The sequence below is a fragment of the Poecilia latipinna genome, unplaced genomic scaffold (genome assembly GCF_001443285.1).
Source record: "Poecilia latipinna isolate Pla-1442-1.1 unplaced genomic scaffold, P_latipinna-1.0 Scaffold168, whole genome shotgun sequence".
Taxonomy (NCBI): Eukaryota; Metazoa; Chordata; class Actinopteri; order Cyprinodontiformes; family Poeciliidae; genus Poecilia; species Poecilia latipinna.
In genome coordinates, this window is record NW_015112784.1 from 82,309 (window position 1) to 106,365 (window position 24,057).

A 24,057-nucleotide genomic window follows, 5' to 3' on the forward strand; every position below is an offset into this window, starting at 1 on the left:
ATTGACTTTTCCCCCTTTTTGTTGTTCACAGAATGAAGTTTGAAGAAAGCGAACAGGTTGATGACGGACAGCAGTCGACGTGTTGATGGTTTGGGGTTGTTGGGTCACCACCAACCCTGATGGACAGTTTGGATCAGCGTTCGGTTTCTGGTCTCATGAAAGGACACAGTTTGATTTTGGATCTTCAGCATCCAGAAGCTGCTGAATCAGTTCATCTATCTCTCGCTCATGAATTTTCTGAAGCTGTTCAGTCTCCTGCTCAGTTTTCCCCTGTTTCATCTGGTCTTCATGTCTTCTCAGCATTTCCTTGATTTTGTTCAGATGTTCTCTCTTTCTGGTGACACATTTCACCAAGTCGATGATCTGCTTGCGGTGCTTTGCTCTGGCTTCCTTCTCATTTAGCTCTTTCAGAGCCTTCAGCATGTCATATTTGCCGTCTTTGTCTATCAGTTGTTTTTCATGCACTTTTTTCAGAGCTGTAAATTCTTGGCTGTATTTCTCTTTGAACTCATTAAACTCCTCGGCTTTCCTTCTGGCTTCTTCCTCGTACGTCTCTCTTAGTTTCTCTATCTCCTTCTGATGCTTCTCAACTTGCTCTTCTCTGAACTTTGCCTCCTTTTCCGTTCTGATGTCATATTCTAGTTTCTGTTTTTCATATTCTTGTTTCAGTCTCTCGTACTCCTCTTTCAGTCGTTTCTCCTCCTTCTGCCTCCGTTTATCATCTTGTTTGTTTTTCTCCTTTAACATTTTCACTTCTTTCTCCCAGGCTTCATGTTTCTTCAGCACAGATTGATGTTTCTGGAGACTTGCTTCTGTTTTAGATTTTTTCAGTTTTTCCTCCCATTCCTCTTTCTCAAGTTTCAGTTTTCTCTTTTCTTCTTTCCTCCTCTCTTTCTCATTCATGTTTTTATCTTCAGCCTCCTGCAGACTTTGCTGTATTTCCTTGATTTTTATGTCTTTCTGTGTAATTTGTAGCTCAGTTTTTGCTTTTACCTCCATCAGTTCCCTTTCCATGTCGTCTTTTTCTTTCTGATGTTTTTGTAGTAGTCCCTCAATCTTTTGCTGCATCTCTTCTTCCTTCTCCTTCAGGATCTTTTCCATTTGTCTCCGTATCGCTGCTTCGGCCTCCTGCAGCATGTCGTTGGTGAAGCAGTCGCCTCCATTTTCCTCCACCATGGCATCAATCTTTCCGATCAGCTCTCTGACTTGAGTTCGGTTCTGGTCATGGTAGTTTTCAAACACATGGTATCTTCCTCCACAGTCCTCAATGAGCTTCTTAAAGGACTCGTCACAATCCTTTTCAATGTATTCCTTAATAGATTTATTATGATGTTCCAGTTTACCTCCATGTGTGAACAGGATGATGGTGAAGTTCTCTGAATTTTTTCCAAAACCTTCCTTTACCAGTTTTAAAGTCTCCTTCTCCTCTGGAGTTAATCGTCCGATCTGTAAGACCAGCAGGAAGACATGAGGCCCTGGAGCCAGGAGACTCATGCATTTCAGCAGCTCTTCATTCACTTCTTCATGAGACAAGCTGCTGTCAAACAGGCCAGGAGTGTCGACCACAGCCACAGGTCGGCCGTCCACTTTGCTCTGGGCTTTCTGGCAACGCTTTGTGACTGAATACTGGGCTGGTTTGGCTTCAAAGTAGTTTCCTCCCAGGATGGTGTTTCCTGATAGACTTTTTCCGCAGCCAGTCTTTCCGATCAGAACGATCCTGAGACACTCGGGTCCCTCCTTCTCTGAGTCGCCTGCAACAGAAACAGACCACAGGTTAATTTTCTCTACATGCCAACTAAAAAGTTAAAAAGTGAAAATACTCGTTGACCCAGAATGTCTTCCATAAAAACATCAACACAACGTAGAGTCGAATTTAGACTTTCATGGTAGTGAAGTGGAACCCAGAAAATAAGCAAATTAATTAATTTTGACCAATGATCAGGTAACCTAACCCTGATCATTTCGATCTAAAACGTTATTAAGCTGCAGATCTAATATGTAGATCTGCAGCTTGATAATTACAGATCCAGGCTGCCATACAGCCTACTGTGAGGTTTCTCTTAGAGTAAAAAAAAAATCATAGTTGTACTTTTTATTTTCTCCATTTGCTATTAACAAACTAAAAAATAAAATGTTTTTTTGTGTATGTAGCCCAGATCTGTGCATCTGTGGGGGTGGGCACGTGTCAGTCCACCAGAGTTTTATTGGTCAGTTTACTTTGTTCATTTTGCAGCTTGGCGCTCCAATGTCAGCTAAACGTGACTTTGCTGTGAAGCTAAATATGAACAACTGGACTGCAGCCCTGAGACGGGTAGCACTGACCCTGACAGAGCTTTTTATCCTGCATGTGCAAGTTTTTTAAATTTTATTTTGTGGTTTCGGGAACTGAAGCACTGATGGACGCCCCATCGACTCTCCATTGACAGACTGTTTTCGACAGCGTCACACTAGATTGGGAGAGTTGGTATAAATGTTTGTCAGAGACTAGAAATGAAGCAAACGTCGTTCACATCAAACTCTGGAGGTCTGGGATAAACCATCAGTGGAAGGGTTTGCTTTCCTGTCTTTATTATTTAGTATCATTTGTTAATAAAATAAGAAGCCATGGCGGTGCAGGTTTGTGTGGATCAGATCCTCGGTTTCTGTGCATCGTGTTCATGTGTCATATCAGTGTTGGGTTTCTGTGGTTTATGCGTGTTGGAGGCTTTTTCTGCAGATCAGGTGGAATGATAGTTTTGTGTGTCGCCTCTGATAATATCCTGCAGGTTCCCCTGTTAATAACTGCCTTTGCCATCTATAAATAGTTATTCATCAGGAAAGCTGTGGTTATGTAATGTTATGTTTTATGTAGGAAAACCTTTTCTAGAAGTTCTCACCTGTTAAGGCTGTTTTTGGTGCCTGGTTTGAAAGCTGGGCTTCCAGTCTGCTGATGGTTTTCTTCTGTTGTATGACTTTATCCTTGTAGGTTTCTGCCAGGATGCTCGGTGTGAAGCATTTCTGTCTCATCTTTTCCACAAATGTAATTACAGTAGAGAACTGATTCCTGTCGCTGCTGCTGACAACAACATGTCGTCCTCCACAGATCTGGAGGAGATCCTGGATGTCCGTGTCTCGCTCCAGAAATTCAACGACAGCAGGATGTTTAGGATCTGAGTCTGTGGTGAACAGGATCATTGTGTTGTTATTGACTCTGGAGCTGAATGTGTCCTGGGTGGTGTGTAACTCTCCCTTGTCTTCATCAGTGAGGGGACCCACAGGTAGGACCAGGATGAAGGCGTGGACACCCTCAGGGTCACAGAGGGAGACACACCTGAAGGATTCCTCCATCACTTCCCGCTCAGATCTTCCATGCAGTGCCGGCAGCTCCACCACAGAAAGCCAGCGTCCAAACGCCTCTCCCTGGTTTCTGACACACTCTGATATCTTGGAGACGGACTGAAGCTCTCTCTGACCCAGAATGGCTCTGGCTGCTGCCGTCTTCCCGGCTCCTCTCCTCCCAAACAGAACCAGGTTTAAAGGTGGCAGAGTCTCGTCACGTCTTGATGCTGCTTTTTCCTCTCTGATGGTCAGGAAGGAGCCTCTGTTTTTGTTAACAATATCTTCAATCTTCAGCATTAATTTCTGGTGATTGTTCTCAGCCATGTTGTACTGTCGACCTTCACATTCTCTGATTAGTGAGTTAAGAAGGAAACTCGTGTCATTTGTTTCTTCAGTTATAACGACCATTGAGTGTTTAAATGCATCTTCTCCAAACAAACTCAGGCTGGTTTTCAGAGTCTGTCTGTCTTTCTCTGTGAAGTCTGAAGGTTTCACTAAGAGCAGCAGAACATTTGGTCCAGGAAGACAAAGATTCACGCAGCTTCTCATCTCCTTCAGGACTTTTTGAGACTGAAGTTCAGGAGTTTTCACGACAGTCAGTAACTTTCCATTCCACACCCCCTGCTCATCGGGCTTGGCTTGATAAAATGTTGTTAATCGAGACATTTTCTTTTCAATGATAAAGTTACAGAGTTGTGTCTTTGCTGACTGAGTTGCTCCCAAAAGCAAAATCCTTAAACCTCGTCCTGTAAAGCAGCATATGGAAATTATTAAATTAAGTGAAAGCAGCATTCAGCTTCTATGCACCACAAATCTGGAACAAACTTCCAGAAAACTGTAAAACGGCTGAAAGTTGAGATTTAAATCTCAACTTAAAACCCTCCTGTTTAGAGTTTTACTTGAAACATATTCAATTATAAATGTAACAACTTAATTTAATGTTTTGATTGCTGATTCTGTTACATGACTTTGTATTTTTCTGTTTTTATCATGTAAAGCACTTTGAAATGTTTTGTTGCTGAAATGTGCTGAACAAATAAAACTGCAGCACTAAGACCCTCATTTTGGATCCTTTTGACCGGGAGCCGTGCATTTCTTCAGACTGCAGGGACGAGGAGGAGCTTGATCTTTTCATAGATCATCTGTCTGATATTGTTTTCACAGGAAATGCTGATAGTTTTTACAAATACGTAAAAAAACATGTTTTTATAAAAGTTACATACTGCAGTTTTAGGTAGAATGGCAATTTAGCCAGAGCAAATGTTCAGTTTATGTTTGAACTTTGAAAAAAACAAGAAAACAACTGGAGTATGATATCTGTAAGTAAAATTACTCTGTGAAATTAAACTGTTTTATTGCGAAGTGATATTTGTAACCATAAACGCTCTGAAGGATGAAACCAAAATCTGTTTTTCTGAAAAAGGACAAAAGTTTAAGAGCTTTAAAAGGAACAAAGATCGGTTATGAAACCAGAAAATATTTCAGATGTAAAAACAATACAGCAATTATACTGTATGTTATCTAGTTTTTATAAATTTTAATAACATTTTCTCCTCAAGCTTTTATACACAAATGCCCTATTGTAACATTGTGGAATAAAATGTAAGCTTTTTGAAAATGTATTAAAAATAGCAAATTGTGAAATCACATGTATGTGAATAATTATAGCCTATAAATCTTAAGACTTTAGCTGATAAAATGCATCTGAATGGCTCATAATAAATAATATTCTGTGGTTTCCTGAGACAAAAACTAAAGTCTTAGTCGTGAAATTCAGACATGATGATTGGAGGAAACTCCACCATCCCTACAGTCCAGAATAATGGTGGCAGCTGCATTTCTGTTCTGAAAATGAATGAAGTCTAAACTTACATAACTATATTTTTGATTGCAAGCAGCAATAAAACAATTAAAATAAATCAACAGGTTTTCTTTGCCAGACTTACCAGCAGCAGAAGAAGCGTCTTTCATTCGTTTGATGCTCGGATGGTCGACGATTAAATGCTTTTCTTTGTTGATGCCTATAAAATCCCCAAGTAACTTCAGCATCTCAGGAATTTCATTATCTTTAAAAATGAGTGAGTTATATTTGCATCTTCTGATGAGTTCCTGTAAGGGCTCATTTAATGTTTCCTTCTGCTTAGATTTTGATATTAGAACCACTGAATGACCAAATGCCTGATCACTAAACAGTTCTAGGACTTTGCAGAGTTTCTTCTGTTGCTCATTTGTGAAGCTTTCAGGCTGAACAACCAGTAAGAACAAGTGAGGTCCAGGATCAGAGAGGCTCACACAAACTTCCACATGTTCTTTAAGTTCGGCTTCAGGAATCCTGGGGTGAAGCAGATCTGGGGTGTTGATGAGAACCAGTTTTTTCTTCTGGATCATTTTGTGGACTCTCATGGAAAAGTTTGGTTGCTCTTCAGTGTTGAAGGCAGGAGCTCCCAGAATTGAGTTTGCAATCCGACTCTTTTCTGACCAGCTGTCCCCCAACAGGATGAGCCTCAATTCTGACACTGTGAAGAAAATATACATGAAAATAACATTAAATATCATATCATCTCTCAGTCTCTGGTTTCTATATTATTTTACTGATAGAATCAATGTATGCATTGCCTACATTCAGCTTTATAATTATTTCAGATTAAATAAGCTGTTTTAACATTGAGGACAAAAAGCACATATGACAGGAACAGGTGAATTAACATACATGTTTCTCATTTTAAGGATATAAAGTCATAATGGTTGGTTTAAATAATTTAGACCAATTTGTGATCTGACTTGTGAAATGTATTTTTCATCAGTACACATCATGCAGCGCAGCAACCTGGAGTTTTCCCAAACTTACACATGGGTGGAAGGAACTCTTTGCTTCCTCCTCTCCTCATTTTGAGTTTTCTTTCTGAAACAGTTAAAATGATGGAAAAAAACTTAGTACTGTATTTTGTTTTGTAGTTTGCAAGTATTTTATTGTTTAAGAGCTTATAGAATAATGACTGGAAAGTTATGGGAACTGCCCTGTGCTGTGAAAGGGAAGCTTGTCAGTTGTCAGTCCAGTTAATCCAGAGGTCACAGAGAAAATCATCATGATGTGACATCTTATAAAATGATGCAGGCCTGTAAAACAGGACTTGTTCTATCTAAAACAGGAGGACTTTGATTCAGACGAAGAGCAGGAGAAAGTGGTTTAGTCAGGAGAAAATAAAATATTGCTTCTTGCATGAACTCAATCCACTACGTTAAAATAAAGTGGAATAAAGTAACGTTAAGTCCTTCACTGTCACATATGGAGGAGGAAATAAGCTGTGGAGCCGTTTGTCCACCAGGGGACAGAAACCAGCAGAAGACAAGTCAAAATTAGAATCCAGACAGAAATGAATTAACTTATCGCTTTCTAGACAACGATACAGTAAAACAACAGTATCCAGCAGTCATCAAGAAATTAGCAATAAATTCTAGTAGTTACTTTAGACTTACTCTCCAAGTTTACATGGAGAATAATCTGTATTTATCTCCATGTATCCAGATGAATTTCCTTCAAACAGAAAATTGTTAAATGTGATTTTATGTCACACAGAGTCAAGACAAAAATTCATGGAAAATCCATGATACATTTAAAACACTTAACAAAAATATTCTCAGATTTATGGAAGCATGTTGTTGTATTTAGTTTCAGTGGCACTTTAGAAAATAAAATGTTAACTGTAAATTTATACCTTATTTGACCAAAGAAATACTAATAAAACATTCATACTTCCAAAAATTATCAAAATATTCTCAAATATTTTACATGTGGAAAAAAATATGTAAAAAACAAAAAACAAAACAAAACCGCCTAAATATCTCAATTAACAAATAATCTAAAAACATGTTTCAAAATAAAATAAACTCTGAAATGCCTGGCATATAATTAATTTAACAGACAGAAGGGAATCCTCAGATCTGAATGTTTTATAGACAGGATGGATCTGAAGAGGAACAAATTTCAACATGTTGGATCAAACAGTCGACGCTGCTACTGCTGGGATTAGAGACAAACTTCAGGAACAGTAACTGCATGTTTTCATATAGACTGGCTCAGTACTTTAGGAGTCATGACAGAAACATGGCCTGAATGTTTTTCCTTCTAAAATCTGGGAGTTTTTACAAATATTTTCCAAACATTAAAAGTTAGGCCAACAAGCCACGCCCACTTTGAACAATCATTACCAAACTGATAATATTGGTTGTATCCTGAAGAAACCCACAAAATTCATCCAACCGTTTTTGCTTTATACACAGCTCAAAAAAATAAAGGGAGCACTCAAATAACACATCCTAGATCTGAATGAATGAAATATTCTCATTGAATACTTTGTTCTGTACAAAGTTGAATGTGCTGACAACAAAATCACACAAAAATCATCAATGGAAATCAAATTTATTAACCACTGGAGGCCTGGATTTGGAGCCACACACAAAATTAAAGTGAAATGTCCCCTTTATTTTTTTGAGCAGTATACATTTGACCTACTTATAGCGCCCCCTAGAGCTGGACGATGCTGGAAATGGACACAAGCACTTTATTCGCGGTGGCCAAAGTAAATGTGATGCAGAATCATCCAAGGATTAAAACTGTTTAGGGGAAGGGCCTATTGTTAAGGAGTTATTAGCCAAAACACATTGTTCTCCACAATAGCGCCACCTAGGTATTAAAGGGTGAGATTGTTTTAATTCTGATTATCAGCTGGGTTTTTTCTACCAGGTTGTCTCATCAGATTTTTTCCAGCACTTTCTGGTTCTTCCACCAACACATTTTACCAGATAATTACTTTGAAAAATGAGAAATTTGTACAATTACAACATGGTTTCCTGCAGCCAAGCTTTTTATTTACCATCTGTTCACCTCAGCTTGGACTGCCGATAATTCAGGTTAACATTAAAGGGTTAAATCCTGCATCAGCACAGGTACAACAGGTACAACACAATAAAATGTCATAACTTACTATAAATATTTTACGAGTCAGGAGTGGCTGTGGTCAAGGTTTGCTTGGTTCACAGCCAATAAAACACTTGAACATAATTATAATATGATGAAGTTACTTGGTTTGTTTTAATGTCTCTAAGACAGTTTGAGGAAAAAAAGTTTGAACACAAGAGGAAAAATGCAGAAACATTATTCTTATAATACAGGATATGTTTTAATTGTTCCCCAAATAAAGATGAACAGTTTGTAGGAAAGACAACATTTTCATAAAGTTCATTTATTCTGTTAAATGAAGCTAATAATGATTAATAGTGTGATAGTTTAGTTTTGGACTCACCAGATGCTCCTGAGGCCATGATGACACGTCACCAAATCAGGTTTACATTCAGTTCACCTAAAACAGAGAAACTGAGATAAACTAGAGAAAATCCTAAAAACTACAAGATACAAACCAAATAAGTTGGACTAGCAGTGTCCAGAGTTCAGATATTTATATCAGAACATGATATAAATCTGTTCTTCTCCAGGTTCTGTTTCAGTCTAATAAGTTAATCTGTTTCATCTCTAAGGCTCAGGTTTAACACAGCAGGATTCCAGTGTGTGTCAGTTCAACGTCAGGAAAGATCAGCAATGACCCTGGAAAAGTAACTGCTGCTGTTCATTCACTGGGAAAAGACATAAAGTCATTTCCAAACTAACTAAAATCCATCATTAGGCACAGAACAAAAATATTTAAGGAGAGATTATAATCTTGCCAGAAGTCGACGTCCCAGGTGATTCAGTCAGAGTGTAAAACTGTAAAACTGTTGTCAGACTCTACAGTTTGGCCAAGTACACTAAAATATCCACCAATGTTAAAGAGGAAACCATCTTAGTACCATCACAAACGTAAACATCTACAGTCTTCCTTTTCTGCACCAAGAAAAATGAATATTGCTCCTGAACTCACTGCTTTCATCAGCCACATTTAATAATTCAGTTTTCTACACAAAGTGCATTAAACTGATGCGTTTCTGTCCATTTACCTGATAATCATTTCAGGACTGGAAGAGGATGGCCTATCTCTGTTGGTCATTGGGAGAAGATGTTAGTTCTTGTTCTGCAATAACGTCAATAAATATGATTATTTATTGTCAATAAATATGATTATTTATTGTCAATAAATATGATTATTTATTGATGTTGTATCTCAAATGACACTGAAGTAACTTGAAATTCAAGTAACTGCTTGTATCTCAAAAAGTTACTTTTCAGTTAATGAAACAAAACTGCCTTTTTAAATGTTCATTTATATTGTTTAGTCTAAGGTGAATTGTGTTTTTAATACTTTTTAATCCACATTTACCGTGAAACATTAGACAGATGTGAAAATGAGCCATAGAGAACATGGTTCTTGTTTTCCTTTGAAAAAAATGGAGAGAAGTTTTTATTTTAAGTCTGACGATAAAAATCCCTCTAATCCTAATTTGCTACCAGATCAGTTGATCTGACAGTCACATATTTAATCATTACTTAATGTAAACTACCTTTATTTAGAAACAGTCTAAAGCAGTTTGTAAAGGAAATGTGTTTATAAATCACATCAAAGCTCATTTGCCACAACATCTTATCTGTATCTCTGTTCTGTCTTCACTGCGGCTACAATAAAATCAAAGTTCATATAATTTATGTGAACTTTACACCTCAGACATTTGATTTGTTCCTGGATCCACATCATGTCAGCAATGCATTGAATAAATTCAATAAAGTGACTCAGTGGATCTTTAACTTCAAGAGTTTAAAGTAAAAATAGATCCGAGACATGAGACACAAAGTGTTTGTGAAGAAAACATGAAATAAACCAGTTTATCAAAGACTGTTAGCTTTACATGACCTGCTGAGTTTCATCATATTTTAAAGGTTTTGATTAGTTTTACCAACCTGACATGTCAGATAGCTGCTGCATCGTTGATTCTTCGTGTTTCTTAACGAACGTCTTCAAGCTGAAATTGAATCTCTCTGGTCTCCTCTGGTCTCCACCGGCTCAGTGGGAGGAACAGCAGGACGAGGTAATGTTTAACCTGAATGTAGTAAATTAAGCTGCTCTTGTTTTCCAGCCTCAGTTTGATCCAGTCATTAGCTCTAGAGAGGCTGAAGACATTTAGTGTGAGGCAGCTCTCTCTCTCCTTCCAGCAGCCACATATCCCCTCATCATTTCTACCTTCAGTAATAATCTGGTAAAGTTAAACACTCGTTCCGTTCCTGTGTCTGATATTATGTTCACTGGTGGAGTTTCTAGAATGATTCCCTCCAACTCCACATGTTGGACATCATAATCTGGATTATTGACTTTTCTAGGGAAAGGAGCCACTTCATCATATACATATATATATAGATATATATGCATGTTGTCATGTAAACCATGTTCTGTGTGTAGGAATGTGGCACACAAACCTCTTTCTTTAATCTGAATGTTTTCTACTTACAGCACATCTCACTTCGTCTTGGTTTCACATCCTGAAGATGTGAAGAGTCTAATCAAGCTTATTGTTGAAGTTTTACCATCTAGAAATAGTGAACTGAAACTTTGAAAAGCTCTAATTTTTCCTCTCTGATCACTTTTCAAACAAAAAGACAAACTTCATCAATAACAGAAAATCTCCCAGATGAAATATTTACTGACAAAAAGGGAGAAAAAATGTTAATTTTTATTCATAACCAGTTCAGCAAATTTTGTTCCAAAAAAATAAAAAATAAAAAATAAAAAATCAGAGGATACTATAAAACCAAATATTGAAAGAAATAAAGAATAAATATGAAAATTTTTGTAATAAATAATTTAAGTAATTATTTCTAGATAATCTAATTAGAATCAGGTGGTTCACTAATTGCTTCAAAAATAAGTTGTTAAATTAAATGAACATTTAAAAATATCTCATGTATTACAGCTGTTCTGTCTTGATGGTCATGAATCAGTTTAACTGGAACCATTTTCTGCTCAGGGCCCCAGAAACTCTTTGTTCGCCTCTGGCTGCCGGTGCTCCACTGGTTTGTTGGTTCAATAAAGATTCATGTTTAAGTTAAAATACTCTGATGTTCCCCTCGTGATCCCACTAGGGATAAGTCAGAGGTTCCCAAACTGTGGGGGGCGCCGTGCCATTGCAGGGGGGGCACAGGATGGATGAAATAAAAAAATAAAAAATAAAAATAGAAACAATGATAAACGCTGTGTGTGCTGAGGGGTAGGGGGTGGGGTGGAAGAGTATAACAGGGAGTCTCTAAGAGTCTGTCTATCCTCCCCTCTCCCCCCGGTCAAACATTGTTTCAATCAGAAGACCAAAGTCTAACTCTCCCTATTGTAATCCACTGGGGGGCGCCCAGGAGAAAAAGTTTGGGAACCACTGGGTTAAGTGAAAGAGATTGGATGCATCATGGATGAAATATTCCATTATGGATCAACTGTTACCCCGCATCTAAAGAACAGAAGTGTTTGCATTAATTGCGCAACCTGAGCAACAATCAGCGTCACTTTCCTCAAGTGCGTCAGTCTTCAAACTGTAGAGAAGCTTTACAGTTACCACATAGACAAAATCAAGTTCCTCGTCCGCCTCCTCTCCCCTACTGATGAAGATGTCTTTTTCTTTCCTGGGCTCTTGAGGCCAGAGTCCCTCAGGAACTGGTTTCAACATCAAACGGTGCACTGTCCTGAGCCTCTGAAGGTTATCCAAGGGGGCAACAGTGTACACAGAACCTCCTGAAACAGGAGCTTTTATCACAGCATGGATTATGGGATTCCATGCGTCCTGGATCTTGTTTCTTCCTTTATTACTGTGATCTTGAACATAGACCAGTTGCTTTTCAGACAATTCACTGGTCAGACCTCCAGCATCATGGCACTCCTCCAATGGTCAGCGGTCATTTTCAGGCGATCTTGAGCACCATCAAAGGCGACCTGGAGTCTGTGTCTATGTTCTCGTACCCAGTCCTCCACTCTCCCCTCTCGGATCTCTTCCAAAGAGAAAGCAAACAGGTAACCATGGCTCTTGGCCAAACATCAAAAGGTAAGGAGACTCACCCATGGACTGATGGACTGTGGTGTTGTAGAAATACAGAACTTGGGACAGATAATGGGGCCAGTGTCCCTTCTTCTCAACAGGTAGAGTTCGCAGCAGATCAGGTAATGTTCTATTAAATCTTTCACACTGGTCGTTACCTTCAGGATGGTACTGGGTGGTACGAGTCTTCTGCACTCCATACAGCTCACACAACTGCTGGATCAATGCGCTTTCAAAATTCTGGCCCTGATCGGAGTGTAGTCTTGCTGGAACACCAAACTTATCCTCACCCCCATCAGGACGTTGTGTACGGCGATATAACAGGCCATTCAGCTGGACCACCTTGCTCCACTGTTGAAGCAGATCCAGGACCTTTGGGGAGAGACTGGCCCTTTCTGCTTTATCTGGACGTCTCTGTGTCCTCCACGACTTTAGAAAAGCACTTATAGTAGGATCAGCTTCTTGAAGTTGTCGAGAAAACTGGCATGGACTTGTGAGATCTCTCTAGGTACACGCAGAAAGCAGGGTAAAAGCCTGGGGAATAACAGTAATCTTGTATTGATTTAAGAATGATTAAAGAAATGAAATACAAAATACATAACTGTGTAATAGTTTAAATGGTTGATGTATTGTAAATGTCCGTAATGTATGACTGAAATATATAATCTGTATTCATGATCTGTGGTAACAGTAATAACTTAGTCGTTATATACGATTTCAGATAATGGTAAAACAAATTGATTGTGTTTTGAGTTAAGTGTGTTACATGGTACATTATAAGAAGACTGTAGAGTTGAATACAGGAAAAGCTGAGCTGGCTGGGCGGGGGCCTCAGAACAAATTGCCAAAAAAGGTAATAACTACCAGATGGCCAACAGAAGAGAGAGACGCAAAAGAGGGAAGTTTGTGTATTACCAATTCAGGGTGGAACAAGGTTTGGGTANGCCGTAACTTCTGGATCTGAAGGTAGTTAGAGCTAGACGAGTTTTCTCCGCCACCAGTTTAAACAGAGAATCTCCTGTACACCTATTTTAGGGTAAGACCCAGGTTTCAGGGGTTTTCCGGACCTGTTAGACAGAGAGCTGGTCAGTAGTCAGTCGGTGGTGAGATTAAGGCGCGGCTGGCTATTGCAGAATAACGAACAAAGTGCAATGATGTCATCAGGGGCATGAGCAGGGAACACAGACACTGCAGCTTGGAGCACATGTTGCGTTACATCTAGACAGCTTGGCTGCTTCATCAAGGGAACCAAGGTCCCAGGCAGAGGAATGACAGCCTCTGTTACAGCTGGTGGCTTCCTTGAAAGGGCATCTGCATTCACATTTGACCGGCCTGATCTGTAACTGTAACTTCTATCTGTAGATAGAAAAGTTAAAATCTGCCAACTGTGCTGCCCAACGCTGTTCGGTTGCCCCCAGTTTAGCTGTGGTTGAGGGGATTGTTATCAGTCCATACAATACATTGCTGACCCAACAAATAGTCTTGAAATTTCTCCATCATGGCCCACCTTAATGCTAGGAACTCTAACTTCATTGAACTGTAGTTGGACATGTTCCTTTCAGCAGGTCTGAGCCTCGGCTAGTGAAGGCAACTGGACGGACCTTCCCTGCCTGCTCCTGAGAGAGCACTGCTCCTAGGCCGCTGTAACTGGCATCTATTTCAAGGATAAATGGCAAAGAGAAATTTGCATATGCCAAAACAGGCGCACCAACCAACCTGGTTTTCAACTGGTTGAAGCCTTTTTCACAATCTCGAGACCGGTGGTCACCCAAATGTTGTTGTCGCTGACGACCTTGTGTCTTCTGCATCTCGGCAACCAGTCGATGGAGTGGTGCTGCCAATTTGGCAAATCCTTCAACGAATCCTCTATAATAGCTGGCGAACCCCAGGTTCGCCAGGTTCGCCAGCTATTAACTGTGTCCCACCACAGTTTCTCAGCTGTGAAACTGTGGTGGGACAGGCCAGTCCTTTACAGCAGAGACTTTATCTGGATCTGTGGACACCCCATGGCTGGAAATAACATGGCAAAGGTATTTCACCACCTTTTTGAAGAAAGCACATTTATCGAGCTTCACTTTTAATCCCTCCTGTTTCAAATGGTCCAGCACAGTTTCCAATCGATGCAGATGTTCATCGACTGAAGAAGAGAAAACCACAATTTCATCCAAATATAACAACAGGGACTGACAATGCTGAGATTGAAACATTCGCTCCATTAATCGTTGAAATGTACTAGGAGCATTGCTCAGGCCAAATGGCATTCTGTTAAATTGAAACAAACCAAAGGGTCTACATCAGTTTCAAAATAGCCAACATAAGGTAAGCTAAGCCCATTGGCTGCATAAAGCTCAAGCCAAGAGCAGGCCTGCAAAAGGCCCTGACAATGTTCGTTAAAGAAACTCTCTGTGACTGTTACCATGGAACCAGTATCCAAAAGACACTGAAGTGGAACATCCCCCATTTTCACCAGGACAGTGGGACACTGGCCAACCAATGGTGAGAATTTGTTTTCAAGACCACTTGAGCCATGACCGCTCTCTTCTGAATTGTGGCTCAGCTCAAAAGGAACTAGTTTCCCGCCTGCTGATAAGCAGTTGCAGCCTCTCCTTGTAGTGGAGTTGGATGGGGCAGAGTTCATCCTCGGTTGGTTACAGTTTCTGGCTATATGACCAGGTTTCTGGCAGCGCCTGTAAGTAATAGGGGTGGTTCGGTTCAGATATGGCCAATGTGGGGACCTTGAGGTGGATTGTAATGGTAATACATTTTGAGAGAGCAGGTTAGTCTGTTCCTGTTGCTTTAACAGCATTTCCTTTATTTCTGACAAATCAGAAGCCCTTCAAAGAACCTCTAAATCTGGTCTACTGCTTTGTAAGGCACAATATGATGGTACAGAGTAGCTTCTTTTTCTCACTTCAGCTGGTTGTCCCTCCTGTTCCCACCTAATTGCTTCCTTCCTAATGTCCAAAAGTGTAAACTCTGGGTTTTCTCTAATGAGCTTTTTCAGTTCCCTACGTAAAGTAGGATCAAGAACATGTTCAGCAAACTGGTCTCTCAAAAGCACGGCATCATTAGCAACAGCATTTGGTGCATTGGCAGTAATCTTTTCCATTAAACAAAACAGTGCATGAGAAAACTCCTTTAATGATTCGCCCTCCTCCTGTCTTCTAGAAAAAAAATCTTCCTGCAAAGTTACATAAGACTTAGCACAACCATACAATTCTTGCAAAATGGCAAAAATGCGTTCAGGGTCCTCTCTTTCAGCCCGGGGTCTATATCGAATCTCCTCCTTGGCTTCACCTTCCAGGTGATCAAATACAAAATAGGCTTGGTCTAGAGGAGATAGATGTCTGGCCCACTGGATCCATAACCTCGATCCCAACATTACCTCTGAAAACAGGACATTTACGTTCCCTTGGGATGTAGAAGAGCCGCTCCATTACAGGCACTTCCACTGCAGAGACAGGTTGGGGACAGTTCCCTCTCACACCACTAGAGGTAGATGGTAAAGAGTCTTGATCAGTCATAACCTTTTCTTTGAGTTCTTGGTTCTTTGCCTGAAGATGGTGCATCATGTCCTTCAGCTCCTGAAGCTGCTCCTCCATGGTTCCACAGCATAGAGTTCCTCTCTCGTTCCACCACGGATCGATCGGACTTGGTGGTCCCCGCCGAACCTGCTACTGTTTCAGTAAAGAAAATAAAAAAAGAAAACTACTCCTACTTAGCCCTATCCTACGCAGTGAAACAAACCCCTGCAAGCATGTGCCACTTCTTACAAAATCCTGCCAGCAACACCAGATTGTGGTACAGCTTTTGTTATGTGTGGAGAATCTTTTCATTCTCTAAAGTGAAACCAGTCAACGGCTCTCTGTACGTCTCTCTAGAAGTATTTTTACCTCTCTGCTAGAGTCATCAGCCTGGGATCTGATCTCCTCAGAGATCTACCTGCTTTTAAATGTAAATACTGATTTCCTGTCTCCCTAGCAAACCAGCTGCGGTCTGTCACAGCGTCTTCCATGTATGATACATAGATATAAGTTATGCCACATCTCCACCTGCTGGAGAGCAAAAGAAACAACAAGTGTCTCCTGTAAAAAGACGCCAGGGCCTCATGTATGAAGCAGTGAATGCACAAAAAATGTACAGTACCATATTTTACACACAGGTCGGCATGTGATGCAGCCTCGTTGTTTATAGGAATAGTTGTTTGGTTGCAACAAAGACTGTTTAATGCAACATTCACTTCCAGTAGCTGAAGTGAACACAGGATCAGCTGTTCCCCCTTCTGCCTTCAGTGACTCTCATCATTTTACAAATTGATGAGGATCTTTAGTACAGTGACATTTAATACAAGCTTTTTATGTAGCTGTAATTAAACCTTTCCTTATAAAATCTTTCCTCAATAAAGATAATTTAATAAATTAGAGACCTAAAGATAATCTTCCTTTCCCATAAAAACCTTGAGAAAGGTAGTTACTTCTAAATAGTAACATGTTTGAAGAGTTTCTGTCAGGTTTCAGAGATCATCATAGCTCTGAAACAGACCTGCTGAAAGCTGCTAATGATATTTTTCTTGGCCTCAGATGAAGGTCTGGTGTCGGTTCTGGTTTTTCCAGATCTCAGTGCTGCTTCTGGTCCAAAAGGTGGGGCAAATATTAAGACATAGGTACCATTATTTTAGTCCAGGCCTGTTTTATTAGTGTGGTTTTTATGATGATCCTGTTGAAACACAATTCAAAATCAATGTCTGATTTTCATCGGTTCATTTTCAGTAAATTTTGTAGTTATAACTTTTGTCAGTTTTAAGTTATTCCAGAGACCATTGTGGGCTTTTCAACCATAAATGGACTGAAATACCAAACTGTAAGCAATCAGAAGAAGATGTGTTGCTGAAAGGTTTAAGGATATTATGGGGGAAATAACAAATCAGTTAAACTTTAAACAAGTGGATCAGACCTGGTAGGATATTCTTTGGTTCTGTGTCGGCTGGTTGATCTGTTGTGTTTCTCTTGTCGTCTTTAACTGTGGACCATTCACTGACTCAGTAACCACTGCACTGTGTTGGCCCACTAGGAGGGCCAACATCATGGACGATGGGTTACAGACAAAGAGATTTTCTACCTATTTGGGAAACATTAAACACCAAGCCAATGTTTTATTTCAGTCTGTCCAGTCAGTTTGTCATACAGGGTGTCAGAAGAAGAGAATAAAAAATCCTGTCATGTTTGTGCTTAGAGCAGCTTTTAGCCAAACATCCTGCAGTGACAGACACAGCTTAAAGACTTTAACAGAATACAATGATTAATTAGAGAAATATGGACATATATAAAATGTTTTCATAATGTTTTAAACATTTAATGATAAGAGCTTTATAATGACATACAGTACAAGATGCATGGATGGTCCAAACTGTTTTATCTACAAGAAGTTCAAAGTCAGATTCACAGAATTATTTACATTTTGAACATTTTGAAATCAGTCACATAGTTATGAAACATACACACAGTTATCAGCCATTTATGATTTTAGCAAAGGCTGAGTAGCACAAGATTTTAATGCCTCTGGTTGTATTCACCAGTCAGCAGGATGAAATGCATCAGTGCTGCTGTAAGACCCAGCTCTGCCTCTGAGCCACACAGGACCTAATCTATTTTCTATAAAGACTTGTGTCTGACATGTTTGCTGAAAATAATTAATATTCCTTCAAAATACTGAAAAACAAATATGAAGATAAACTTTGAGTTCTTATAAGACTTTATGTCTCTATTTTTATCATGTAAATGTAACTTGAGTTCTCCTGTGTTTAAATAGGGATGAATTATTACTGGAGTTTGCATGTTTTTTCCAGGTGTTTAAGGACTGGTACATAAGAGTTGTAGATCTTTGCCATTCCTCCCAGCTTTGCTTGCTTTCTAACTTCTTCCATGAATATTTTTCTCATGTTTTCCATTTCTCTCTGGTGTTTCTCCTCCAGTTGTCTGATCTGCTTTTCATACAGTTCTCTTTGAATGTTTTCTTCAGTTCTTTTAGAGTTTTCATATTGTTCCCTTTTCTTTTCATATTCTTCTTTGAGGTTATTAATTCTCATCTCCTCTCTCAGCTGTCTCTGTTTTTCTTCCTCATGTCTTTTCTCCCACCACTCTTGTCTTTCTTTCTCCATCAGCCTTTGCTTCCCTTTCAGATCTCGTCTCTTTATCTCCAGGGATTGGTCAGTACCTCTACTATATAATCCTGATTGAATTCTTTTCTCCAAAGCTACCAGCTCATTCATCAACTTCATCTGTTCCATTTCTTCTGTTATTTCCCTCTTCCTCTCTTCTTCCTCTCTATATTCCTGCTCTTTCTTTCGCTGCTCATTTTCTCTCCTGATATTTTCCTTCAGTTCTTTGAGTGATTTTCGTTGCAGTTCATTTTCTGCTTTCTGTGTTTCAAGTATTCTGTTCATGATCTCTTTTTCTGCTGCATGTTTTCTTTCAAGTTCTTCCATCTTTCTCTTCATTTCTTCTTCTCTGTCTAGAATTTCCTGCATTTTCTTCTGTATAGCAGCTTCAGCCGCCTGCAGCATCTCGTTGGTGAAGCATTGTCCTCCATTTTCCTTCACCATGTCATCGATCTTTCTGATCAGCTCTCTGACCTGAGCACGGTTTTCTTCAGCATGATTATTAAACACATGGTATCTTCCTCCACAGTCAGCGATCAGCTTCTTGAAAGAATCGTCACTTTCCTTCTGAATATAATCTTCAACAGTGATGCCATCTCTTTCTAACAAATCTCCTCCGGTTAAAAGAACGATGGTGAACTTCTCTGAATCCTTCCCAAAGGTTTTCCTGATCATTTCTATCGTTTCCTTCTCCTCTGGTGTGAATCTGCCGATCTGAACAACCAGCAGGAAGACATGCGGACCTGGAGCCACCAGAGTGACACAACCCACCAGCTCATCCTGAATCTGTTTCAGACTCAAACTGCTGTCAAACAGTCCAGGTGTGTCGACCACAGAAACTGACCGTCCATCTATTTCAGTCTTTTCCTTTATGCATTGCTTTGTGACGGATCTTTGACTTGATTTTGATTCAAACTCTTTTCTTCCCAGGATGGTGTTTCCTGCTGAACTCTTTCCACTGCCGGTCTTCCCAATCAGAACTATTCTGATGTTGTTTGGATCCTCTTCGTCAACTGTGGGATGAAATACATGAAATTAGAAAATGTCAGAAACACACAAAGGCAACAATAAACTGACACCTGACTGATCTGAAACAAGGACAGAAGTGTAGTCTCAAAATCCAGTTAAAGTGTCCTGTAACTTTGAGATGTCTCTCTGTTTCAGCACATCTGGCTATTGATGTACCTCATCAATAGCCAGATATCAATTAGTGAGGGGTGAGCTGCAACCTTTTCCAAAATAGAAAAGACCATCTGATCAAGAAAAGATGAAAGACCTGTATGACAAGAACGCTGAACACCATGTCTTTCTTTCAGGTGACCAAGTACTGTTCTTAGTTCAGCATTTGAAATAGATGTATGTCGCAAAACTGCAATGGAAACACTTTTTTGAGATCACACGAGTTACATGGTCAATAAGCAGATGTTGGCACTGGTTAGTAAATAAGACAACAGGAAGTAATAGGAGCTCAGGGTCTTGCTGCTCTAACACCTTAATAAGACACAAATGTCTCCTCTGATTGGCTGACAGAGGATAAGCGCTGGCTCCACAGCTGAATTATGCAAATATCTCATGTAACTGTTTACATCCATCACTGCCATGATTATTAATGACTTATCACAGCTTATTCAGGTGTGATTTTAATTTCATTTCTTATTTAATGGAAGCACCACAATTGCAAAATTGTGGGGGAGGAGGGTTTACATTAGCAGAACAGCGACAAAAATGTTGGCACATACACTGAAAAAAAGAAATTAGTTGAACCAACTTAATTGAATTGCTTGAAACAAGTAACAATAAACCTGCATTAAGACTGCACTCTAAATAGTGTATTGAGTGTTTATTTAACAAACTCAAGTTAGGTTCATCCAACTCATTTTATTATTATTTTTAAATTGAATTCATTAAGTATAAGAATAAGACAGATTTAAGTCAGTCTTATTCAAAAAATTTACTTTACTTCAAATAAAGATAAACTTAATAAATTGAGTTGGGTAAACTTAATTTAATTACTTATTACCAATTGAAGCAAATCAATTAAATTGGTTCAACTACCATATTTTCCAGTCCATAGAGCGCATCTCACTATAAGTTGCAGTGTTTTTACTGGAAACATACATAAGCTGCACTGGGCTATAAGCCGCTGGGTCCATGTATTTTCAGGCAGTTATTTTTTTCGTTTGAAGTGAAAAATAAAAAGACAAAAATAGACTCGTTTTTTTGTTTATTAAACCAACATAACCAGACCCTGCTGGTTATTTATGAAAAACCGCTCTTGGTTTTTCATAAATAATTAAGGTCGTAGCCCTCCGTCTCCAACGCCGAATCATGGATTCCTTCACGCCAATCTTACGTGCAGCGGCTCTATTTCCCTCCTGTACTGGTAGATCGATAACCTTCAACTTAAAAGCTGCATCATATTAACTTCTTCGTGTTGTTTCCATGATGAGGGTGTATGAATTTAAAAACATTTCTCCATCGTGCCTGCTGCTAGCATCTGCTTGTTCTAAATGAAAACAGCACGTTCTTCTTTGATTTCCAATTTTGACTTGAAATGAGCCCTGTGACAGACTGGCGACCTGTCCAGGGTGACCCTGCCTCCCGCCTGGAACGTTAGCTGGAGAGGCAGCAGCAACCCTCCTGACCCCACTAAGGGACAAGGGTGTAAAGAAAATGGATGGATGGATGGATGGATGGATGGATGGATGGATGGATGGATGGATGGATGGATGGATGGATGGATGGATGGATGGACTTCCAATGATTCACTTTCTGCTAAAGAGCCCCCTGGTGGTTGAAGAAAAATCCACAGAAAAGCTTCACCGGGTTATAAGCCGCATGGTTCAAAGCTTAGGAAAAAAGTAGCGCCTTATAATCCAAAAAATACGGTAGTTTCTTTTTTAAGTGTATGTGTGAAACTGTTTTCAGGGATAAGAGACTAACATTAGTCAGGTAAAGAGTTTACATGTTTACACCATTCTTTAATTACTTAGGTACTCAGGTAATTTTGATCAATGTGAAAATTTGATTAGAAAAACATCGCAGCAAACCAAAAAGAGAAAGTTATAGTTCTTTGTTTCTGTTCATCTTCATACTAAGAACTAAGAGATCAGTCAGAAGTCAGATTTACAGTATATAGTTTATAATATGCTTCATCAGCATATTCATAGATGTAGGAATCTTACCTCTCCACGTTGACAGGATGTCCTGGCCAGTACTGAGTCCTCTCTCTTCAGGCTCCCTGACAGATTCCTGGCCTGGTGGCAGCTGGGAGACTGAGAAACAGAAGAGCTGTTTTATTTTAACATTGTGCTTTTGTATTTCCCTAAATGGTGATAAATTGTGCAGATGCTCATAGAAATGTTCAAACATGGCACATTTTATAACTGAATTATATATTTTTTATCAATAAATGCTGCTCCCTTTCATTTTGGTTCTGGCCCTGTTGGGTCCAGCTGAGTTTATAAAATCAAACAAAAGAAATCTCACCAATTTCCTGCAGGTGCATAGATATTATTTTAGTCATAAAAACACTCATCAAATGTCCAAGATGACAAAAATCTAAAACAATGTATTTAAATGATCAACTAGCAAAGTAAGTACTATAAAATACACACTAAATTTTTTTTAATCTAATTCCAGAATCATTCAGGAATTAGATAAGTGATTCTGATTTAAAATGATGTGATGCTTTCACTGTTGAAAGCCTGAAGTAGGTTTTGATTTCTGGTTAAAGGAGTTCTGTACCGTCCACAGATGGGACAGAAGAGACTGGATTTAGCCAAAAACAAGCTGATTTTTATCAATGATTTGGTTTTAATTCATCAATTTACTTAAGCACAATGTTTTTTTCTATAGAGTTTTCCAATCCTTTCAGGCCTTCAGCCTGAGAGAAAAAGAGTTTTTTAAATTAATTACCAATGCTTACACCCTGCATTTTGAGAATATTGAGCATAATATGGATGAACTTAAGATAAGCAAAAATATACAATATTCAACTCACAGTCCGGCGGAATAAATTCCAGGCTGTTCCTGCGATTCTCAGTTCTGACATCATCTTCTACAAAAAAATAAAAATAAAAAATACAGCAATGTTTTGTAAGTCTTAACCACTGCGGGCCGCGAGAATGAGACCTCTGGTTTAGAGCTTTAAACCAAACACCTCAGAAAGGAGAGTCATGGCTCTACACTCTGGACATGCCTCTGGGATCTCCTGTATATTCTATTAATACTTTAGAAGGTTCAGCTCTTGCTTTTATAGATATATTAAACATAAGAAGCAAAGTCCCAGCCACCAAATCTGTTCTTTATGACATTTTTTCCAATCAGCTGATTTTTTTCCAGTTCTTTATGCAACTAAATAACCAATAAGAGTAAAACTACAAGCAAAAACAATCAATTGCAGTAATAGGCAGAAAATCCTTCTGCATAAAAGTCAGAAATTGTTGTAAATGCATGGTCTGTCATTGGTATTAAATTATTTTTAGCGTTTTTGCCAATACATACCAAGGCTTAGAGAAAATTTCAAAGGTGAAGGAACTTCTGTGAGGCCACAGCTAACATGGTTTCCATGGTTGTTTGTCAAAATTAGACTCAGGTTGTTCATCAGTCCTTTGGGGTCTTGTTGCAGTTTGATCCACCTGTTTCCATTCTTTCTGATCAGATCCTCCATAGGCCTCAGGCGAAACACATGACTTGAATCTGGTATTTTCTCTTCCCATCCAGGTGTTGAGATCAGAACCAGTGAATGTTTCAAAGAGTCTTCACTGAAGAGATCCAGAATCCTACAAAGCCTCTGGTTCTGTTGGTCATTGATGTTCCACTGGACAACCAGCAGAAACACATGAGGTCCAGGAGCAGAGAGACTCACACAATGCTCTACAAATTCTTGAAGTTTGGATTCAGAGATGCTCGGGTGTAGCAGGTCCGGTGTGTTTATCAGAACTGTTCTTGTTGTTTGAATCCATCCATGGACTTTGATGGATCTGTTTGGTTCCTCCTGTGTGTTGAACACATTCTGACCCAGCAGGAGGTTGGCCACTGAACTCTTATCATACCAGCTGTTACCGAGCAGAACAAGCCGCATCTCATGCACTGAAATAATAAAGGAAAATGTTTTACTCAGAGAATACACAACCTTTTAGTTTATACTCAGTCATGATTAATATGGAAATAAATTGTTTATGATTGAAAATACTTATGTTAATGACTTTTTCAGTATTTAGTAATAAAATTATTATATTTTCATAACATTTAATCTTTATTCTTTGTGTAATCAGCATTATTTTTATTTACTTGATTTAAATCTTCACCATTCTTCATGATTTCTAAATTTGTATGTAGCTTATTCTGAGGTTTTTCTATTTCAAAATAAAACAAAACAAAAAAACAACAAATAATCTGGTGTTAATTTAAATTAGAAAAATGACAATTTGATCATTTTTGTCCCATTTTAATGGTTAAAGCAAAAACAAGTTTCTGCACAGTGGCGCGGATGGTAGACCTGTTGCCTTGCAGCACCTGCCCTTTTTGCTCCTTGCCCCCAAGTGCCCTTTTGGTCAGTTTTTTTTTCTATTATTATT

General features: G+C 39.0%; 2 protein-coding genes and 1 long non-coding RNA gene across 3 annotated transcripts in view; 1 reads left to right on the forward strand and 2 right to left on the reverse strand.

The window, feature by feature from the left end:
• Positions 1-13: 13 nt before the first annotated feature.
• LOC106945925 (GTPase IMAP family member 8-like) lies at positions 14-4,059 on the reverse strand. The gene is made up of 2 exons (XM_015029938.1): positions 2,877-4,059; positions 14-1,751 (listed from the first exon to the last, which is right to left on the reverse strand). Exons 1-2 carry the CDS (start codon positions 3,982-3,984, stop codon positions 154-156), a joined length of 2,706 nt encoding a protein of 901 aa, XP_014885424.1. The 5' UTR covers positions 3,985-4,059; the 3' UTR covers positions 14-153.
• LOC106945927 (uncharacterized) lies at positions 78-12,947 on the forward strand. The gene is made up of 3 exons (XR_001424654.1): positions 78-88; positions 11,937-11,942; positions 12,787-12,947. It is a non-coding gene; the product is annotated as an uncharacterized LOC106945927 (long non-coding RNA).
• A 5,183-nt stretch (positions 12,948-18,130) lies between these two features.
• Positions 18,131-24,057, reverse strand: part of LOC106945919 (GTPase IMAP family member 8-like) — a 15,564-nt gene continuing 9,637 nt past the window's right edge. Inside the window, exons 3-5 of the mRNA XM_015029931.1 lie at positions 22,479-22,535; positions 21,661-21,750; positions 18,131-19,488 (exon numbers count right to left, since the gene is read on the reverse strand). Of these exons, the coding sequence (XP_014885417.1) occupies positions 18,137-19,488; positions 21,661-21,750; positions 22,479-22,535 (1,499 nt within the window). The 3' untranslated portion in view covers positions 18,131-18,136. The remainder of the gene's footprint in view (positions 19,489-21,660; positions 21,751-22,478; positions 22,536-24,057) is intronic.

Bases quoted from the DNA above. Each gene is read 5' to 3' on its own strand.
- LOC106945925 (XM_015029938.1), bottom strand. From the start codon at position 3,984: ATGTCTCGATTAACAACATTTTATCAAGCCAAGCCCGATGAGCAGGGG. The intron at 1,752-2,876 runs GTGAGAACTTCT...TTTCTGTTGCAG, and splicing joins ACCAAAAACAGCCTTAACAG to GCGACTCAGAGAAGGAGGGA.